Genomic DNA, 8,154 nt, shown 5'->3' on the forward strand with positions numbered 1-8,154 from the left:
GCTCACATCCTTTTAATTATGTTTGAAATTATGAACATTGCTCGACATCATGAAAATTAAACTTTATTTTCAATAAGCAATCCTGAAAAATATTTGGGGGTGCTTAACTTTTTTCCAGGTGTATATATTTATCCACTTGAACTTACTTATATATATGCGAATTTTCAACTGCACAAATATTTTTACGGGTGCACAATTTGTGATCAACTGCACACTAGGAAAACCCCTGAATGAGAGTGTTATGATTTATTTGTTTGTTTGTTTGTTTTGAATTTCGCGCAAAGCTACACGAGGGCTATCTGCGCTAGCCGTCCCTAATTTAGCAGTGTTAGACTAGAGGGAAGGCAGCTAGTCATCACCACCCACCGCCAACTCTTAGACTACTCTTTTATCAACGAATAGTGGGATTGACTGTCACATTATAACGCTCTCACGGCTGAAAGGGCGAGCATGTTTGGTGTGACGGGGATTCGAACCCGCGACCTACAGATTGCGAGTCGAGCACCCTAACCAGATAGCCCTCTTGAAGCTTTGCACGAAATTCAAAACTAACAAACAAACACCGAATCCTTGTAGTGAAGGAAATAGAACAGGGTGAGTGCTGTACAGCCCATAACTTTTTCTAAGCATTAAATGTTATGAAAACATTTTCAAAGAAAGAAGTGCAGTGTCAGAGTGTAATAGAATTTTTGAAAGCGTTATGGATTATACATGTTTAGGATTTATTTAAAAACCTCTAGCGTTTCAATACTTCCTTAATGTACTATGAAAAACTGAATGTTTCAATAAGATAAAATTAATATATTTGTTTGCAGCTAAGACAATTACAGTACGATCTTTGACTCTAAACGACTATCAGAACATTGCTATAATGGGTAGTTTATTACCGTAGAAGACTTTACCAAACTCTTTACTGACAAATATATTTAAAATAATACAGTCGGAAATCTGTTTATCACACTTACTGTTAATATTCGTTTTTCATATAATTATTGAAATAAATCAGTCAATTGAAACTATATGTCGCCTTACTAGGTGCCGACCCTCATTAAAAGACATCTGTGATATTATCCCGTAAATTATCTTAAAAAGGTCATGCCTTTAAAAGATTTGAAGAGAATCAGCCATCTTCTGTCTATTTCACCCTTCAATATTCTCGTGTTTTACGCGAGAAGTGTGACAAACAAACGGATGAGACTGCACGTTCGGTTTACAATTTTATAGTAAAAGTTTATGCTATGGAAATTGATGCTTCTGCTCATTATTTTGAGATTTATTTCATTAGTTCGTCTGGATATATATAATCTGAAACAGAAGACCTTATCTGATATAATAATGTTTAATTAAGGTCTGATAAAACAAAACGTCTTGGTTATATTTTATATTTCCTGGTTGGCTGGTTTGTTTAGGGAGGACTTAGCTGAGTTTGAATCAATTACAAAATATATTACAGATATCCAATTAGACTGATTTTATTTGCTTTAGTTCTCAATCGTTTTATGTGTCTGAACGAAGATTAAATAAGAACAGTAATTCTTTTACAAGAAATTTGAAGTGCACTGGATTAAAGTGGTATTTTTCCCTCGAGATAGTCCAATCACTTTTGGTGTTCATTGAATCTTTCCCGTCGGTGGAACGTTCATGCTATCTATCACCTTCGATGAAACCTTCTCCATTTTGCTTCATACTTCCTTTACCGTCATTTCCACCAAATTTGTTTTTGTTGTCCAGGCAATTTCATTTGTGAGAGATCAAAACTTCGGATATATTCGCGCAGAAAAGATACACTTTCATTTGGTCATCAATTTGTGATTTAATACTCCTTGATCTGAGTTTTAAGCTTACATAAAATACTTCAACGTTCTAAAGATTCATCAGATTCGAAAAAATAATCATAGGTCATTTTAATATTGATCAGGTACAAAAATCATCCAGAAAATAAGTAAAATGAGTATTATTTTGATATCAAACGCCCACATCTTTCATTACAATTTAACTGTTTTTTTCTGAGCAGTGTTTACAGTTCGAATGTAAAGATAATTTTCGTCACATTGAACATAACATATGTAACAAAGACTTCATTTGGTAGATACTTTCACCTACTTAGGTAATGCTTTTGTTTAGGAATAAATATTCAAACTTTTAATTATAAGCATCGCTATTTCAGGGGGAAAATTTTAAAAACCTTTATCTTATGCAGTGACATTTAAGATGGTTTATAAATTATTCCAATGCTTTAACTAAAATTTCTATATTTTTCTGAAGAGTCAAGTAAAAGCTACACCCATTAGTGTATGCGCGTGGTGGGCTCGTTAAGTATATTGCAGCTTCTAATGCAGGCTTCGCTAGTTGGGCTGACTTTCTTACAGTGAATGTAATACATGACGTCCAGAAACAGGAAATCTATCTTCCCTGTAGGTGAATCGGATAAAGGTGAGGATCCTTAGAGTTCAACTTTTAGTGGGCACAGACCTTGAACATTAGGTGCGTTTCATGAACAAACGTGGCTTTGTTTGTGTATTTTATTTTGGTATATCAAACCTGGTTTATCCCTGTAAGATAGATGAATAACTCATGAGGGTAACTTACTTCTTCCTTTTGAAGGGTTATTTTCGTTAAACTAACCGATTTGTTAGTTTACATTTAACTTTAACCATGATCTAAGAGTTTGGTTGGAGTAATTGGAAATAAACTAAACTTAAAAGAAGAATATTTGTTTGATCAAAGCCATATAGGGTTATCTGCTTTGTCCACCACGGAGAATCAAACTCCAAATTTTAGCATTGTAAGTCCGTAAACTTACCGCAATCCCACTGGGGGACGACTAAACTTGTCTAAACTTGGATATTCATATTGCTCCAACTTTAACTTGGAGATCCACTTTTATATTATAGTTTAACTTACAGGAGGGACACACAGACTGATAAGAACTTTTGAATAAAGCCCTCACATTACTCTTATAAGTTCAACTTTTGTACCAGCCAAACAATTGGTGTTGAGTTTTTTCCTATACGATCCCAGTTTTAGATCGTAGAGGTCATTATATTCCGTAGTCCTGTATCCTCCGAACCTAAAGTTAGCGGGCCTAACTGAATGTTCAGTGAGAAAACCGTTTCACCGTGGATACAACAACTGTAAATTGGAAACGTGCGTCACTCAGTGGAGATATAAATTTCGCGCCCATCGACAAGTATAGTCCTCATTTTTTTTCCCTGTTTATTTCTTTTTTATTCTGAATATTTTGTTTTATTCGTAACAAAAGAAAGGAATGGACTACACTTCCAGAGAGAAAATTTACTGTTATTTTCACTGTCTTTAACAGTTTATTCCTTATCACTACAGAAATGACAAAATTTTGTATCTTCTTGAAATACTTTACCAGAATTGTTCAAGCTACAAACTCTCTACGATGATGCTACATTTTATTACATAATGTCTCGAAATATAATCTTTAACCTGAGTGTTTACTATCAGCCTGGAGCTAGCTGAACCAACAAATGTTTCAAAATGTCTTACCAGTATTTTCATTTTATATTTCAAAACATTATGCTCAGATATTACCCGTATGTTAATTCTTTAACAATTCTTCACTATAAAAGCATATTTCTGTTCCAAGGAGCACTATCAATAACCACGTGCCCATGGATAATACACAGATACAACAGGACTGCCGAGTCTTTTCAATTTAAACTTTTTAACTTGTTTTACATAGTTTAATTATCTGTTGTACCGTTGATCATTGAAGTTATTTTACTTTTCATGCAACAAGGTAGGCTATTTATTTTTATATCTTACAACTGCTGTCTATAATGTTCTATGCACAACGTAACTGACTTTGTCTTTCATGATCTTTCCATAGTAGTGATTGTATCATTTCTATATCTAATTAATAAGTATTTATTAACGTTCTATACAGAACTGTTGTTTACTCCTCTGTCATCTTCATTACAATAACATTTATAGCAACAAAGTTATTTGTCTTTCATAAATACCTTATTTGGATTTATAAGCACTTTTTAACCAATCCGACTTTTCCATTGGTTTTCGATAGGTTGCATGGTTGAGGGTTGAGAGCAAAACCATCCTAACTATTCATCAAAATGTCATCACGAGGAACTATAGGGTTGACCTTAATCACAATGACAAAAAAAGATGGATCCTTCAAATAAAAAACGCCCAGGAATCAGACCGAGGTTTTTACATGTGCCAGATAAACACTGTTCCCATGAAGAGTCAGATAGGATACTTGGATGTGGTTGGTGAGTAGAGTGATACTTTCTTTAACGTGTTAAACAAGATAGATGAACGTGGTGTGCTTATAGATAAACATTGTTCCCAGCGTCAGATAGGATACTTGGAAGTGGTATGTAGAGTAGTGCTTAAGCAGGTGTACGTGTTCATAGACAAACTCTTAGTTACTGTAAATAGTCAGTAAAAAGACCAGAGCTTGGATTGCATATAGATTATTAATATTCTGTCATATCTTTATAACATTACTCAGTTTGTGTCTGTCCTAAAAATTCGCGTGCACATTACTGACTATCTGGGCATGCGCGCGCACTTAATTTCAACAGATGTAACTATACCTTAGTAGACAATTTGTACAACAAGATATTAAATGCATATCAAAGTTTTTAAAAGGGTCTAACGTTAGGTCGTACGATAACATTATAAGTTTATTTATTGATAGTATTACGTACGGTAAAGTTTAGCCCTAACAAAAAGCAAAAAGAACTACACAAGTTACAGTATTAATTTATTTATACATATCGAATATAGGCCGCACTTAATAAAGGCTTAACTAATGTTAGGCCTACGACAAATGTACTTATAGATTTCGCTGTATGATTACAAAAGCGTTTTAATTCTCCGACTTCCAATTCCTTGGTTAACGTAACCATCATTCACGAAGACAGGCCTAACTTCCCAAATAAACTGTGCATAACAGAAATTTTGGTTACTTGTAAATTTGGCATCTCTATTTTTTCACGAAAACACAAGCCTAATGTTCACAGTACTGAACTAGTTACCTGTTCTGATTTTTGAAAAATAGAATTAATGTTTACATTATTTTTGCTACCTAAAACATACATATACAGTTGCTCTAATAAACTGGATTACAGTCAATTATTTCTTTTTATTGTTTGAAATAAAATCCCACATAAACTGTTTTCTTAATTTTTAACTATAGAATTTTCATTAAACCATGTCTTATGTATGTTAAATCATTATTTGTTGCTTATATATCATCATTATCAGAATTGCCACGATAATGTAATACAGAATTATCCAAAAAAATTTCATATTAAACTTAAATTCGCAGGAGTAATTTGAATAAAATTAAAATAATAATGGACCCAAAACTGATCCCTGGGCTACTCAAGAAGTAGTTTCCATTTCACTTCTTATAATTCTATCGATTTTAATTACTTGTTTTCTACTCAATATATATGATTTAAATCAATGTAAAACAATACCTTTCATTTCATGCTTATAGAGTACTTTTACTAATAGTTCTTGCAAGATTGCATTAAAAGCTTTTGATATCTCTAAAATAAGAGCATATGTCATCATCATTACTAAGATAATTTACAATATCTTTCATCTTATGTACTGCATTTCCTGTATTCTTATTTTTATCATACCTGATTGGGCATTTTTGGGAAAGAAATATTTAGTGAACCTAAAAATTGAATCGCTTTTTCTTTAACAACTTTTTAAAGAATGTTTTATATAACTGATAATACAGCAATTTAAATCACTCTGACTCTCTCTCCTTTAAATGTTGATATAATGATAGCGTTACGTAGATAGTTTGACGCCACCAAATACTGATCGCTTTTTTTGAAAGATACGTAACAGCCATTTTCAATGCAAAATATTCATACACTCAGATTAAAAAGATGTGATCCGATTGATAATTTTGAAGTTCTAAACGAGGATACACTTTGTACTTGATGACATTTGAAAACAAAAGAATATAGATAAACTTATGAAACCAGGACCAAGCAACAAGTCATATCGTATCCGAACTAAGCAAAGAGCAGCGTCTTGTAGTAAGTCGGTGGCAGGAGCCATCCACGTGTCACAGGCAACAATTTGCAAAATAATCAAGACGAATCTCAGTCTGGAAACAAGGTCAACAGGATAAGGGTTCACCAAGATAGATCGTTCAGTTATACCTCTAATTCAACCGTCGCGTATTTTAAGTGAGGAGTGAATAAAATAGGTAGTCATATTATTCCATAGACGATATGTGATCAAGTCGCTGTGTACAGTCTTGGCCAAAATGTTTGGATACTGTTCTATATTGATGTTATTTTCTATGTACATGGAGTAGTTATTGAGTAAATGCCCGATTAGTAACGGAGAAGGTAGCGTATAATCAGACAAATATGTAAGAGTTGTTATTTTGGTCTGTATAAGTTGTTCTGAGCATTTGTTCATCAAAACACACATGCACACCTGTTTTATATAAAAGGCTGTGCTTTTGATGTAATCGTTTTCGAAACAGAACAACACTTTGTTCAGACAATTTCTTTGTCCCTGGTTATAGAGTCATACCTCGTCACGTGCCAGAAGTTATAGGGTGTCAAATTCTTCGACTGTCTAGAAATGGTATGAAGCAAACGGACATTGCCAGAACGGTAGGGTATCCCCCATTGTACTGTATCCAGAATTCTGAAACATCACCAGACTACAAGAAACGTTGTTCCAGGAAAGATTACTGGTAGACGCCGAAAAACTACTGCCCGAGATGACCGTGTTTTTGATCAACTTAACACGTCAAGGTTGAAAGAAGTCCTTCAACACCTTATGACAGGAATGGCGTGAACACATTCATTCCAGGGTATCCAGAAGAACGGTGAATAGGAGACTGACCAAACAAGGCTATATTGTAAAAGGTACTATCTTCAAACCGATATTAACCAGAATTCACCGCCGTCACCGTGCTACTTGGGCAAGACAGCATAACAACTTACAGTTAGGACAATGACAACATGTCATCTTTTTAGATGAGTTCTGTTTCTGGCTTGTTAAAACTGATGGTAGGATTCGTGTTCAGTGTATGCCTGGAAAACAGATGGGGAAGACTGCCTTTCTCATAGAGAAAACACAGGAGGTGATGCAGTACATGTTTGTGCAGCTGTTCATCATGGTGGAAAAATTGTTCTTCATATATTCCAGGAAAACATCAGTGGCGCATCCTATAGGCATCACATGGAGACGATAATTGTGCCATATGCTAGAGCAAGGTTTGGCAATAACTTTGTGTTCCAGAATGACAATTCCATTGCCCATAGTGCGTGTTTTGTACAGGATTATCTCGACCTGGAGGACGTTACAAGATTTTCATGGCCAGCAAAGTCTTCCGATTGTGATCTTATTGAAAACTGGTGGGCGGAACTGAGCCAGAAAATTGCTAACCACAACCATCAACCAGCTACTGTAGTTGAGTTTTAGCGCCTTCTAGTGACAAGTGGAGATGAAATCACGGTGGATTACATCAATAACCTCATCGACAACATGCCAACTCGCCTTGCAGAGGTTATTAGAGTACGACGAGAACCAACCAAGTACTGAATATTTAGTATGTAGTGATATAAGGTTACAGACGCTGATTATGGTAATTTGATGTTATATTTTATCATTATATATGTTTTGGTAAGGTTTTGTTGTGATAGATGAAATGCTAAATTACACATCTTTCTTTTGGTGTTTGATGAAATTGTTTGCTGTTCTAATAAATCGTTCACGATGTCCATAGAACCTGTCTCATTATACATATGTAGATGTTTAAACATTCATTTCTAAGTTTCACAGTGCTAAGTGAATTTGCATTCCATCTTAATAATAAGTATCTTATCTGTTACAAAATATGTAAATATTTTGGACATGGCTGTAGTCCTACGAATTGCTGTGCGATCTGACTGTTGAAATAATGGCTGGAGACGGCTTAAATGGGTAATGAAGAAAAACTTTAATATAACTTTAACAAGTTATATGATGATGACAAAACCTTGTCGAAACGTTGTACATTTGCTGTCATGTTAAAGTTATATTAAAGTTTTTCTTCATTACCCATTTAAGCCGTCTCCAGCCATTATTAGTCTCAAAGTGGGTTCCTCGTCATCGAATGTGACTGTGTATGTT

The 8,154-nt window shown here is 34.4% G+C and overlaps 1 protein-coding gene across 1 annotated transcript in view; it reads left to right on the top strand.

The window, feature by feature from the left end:
- The window catches only part of LOC106460537 (lachesin-like), a 186,937-nt gene that overhangs the window by 120,900 nt on the left and 57,883 nt on the right, over positions 1–8,154 (top strand). Inside the window, exon 3 of the mRNA XM_022387280.1 lies at positions 4,052–4,259. Coding sequence (XP_022242988.1) covers positions 4,052–4,259 — 208 coding nt within the window. The remainder of the gene's footprint in view (positions 1–4,051; positions 4,260–8,154) is intronic.

This window comes from Limulus polyphemus, unplaced genomic scaffold, assembly GCF_000517525.1.
Source record: "Limulus polyphemus unplaced genomic scaffold, Limulus_polyphemus-2.1.2 Scaffold790, whole genome shotgun sequence".
NCBI classification, from domain to species: domain Eukaryota; kingdom Metazoa; phylum Arthropoda; class Merostomata; order Xiphosura; family Limulidae; genus Limulus; species Limulus polyphemus.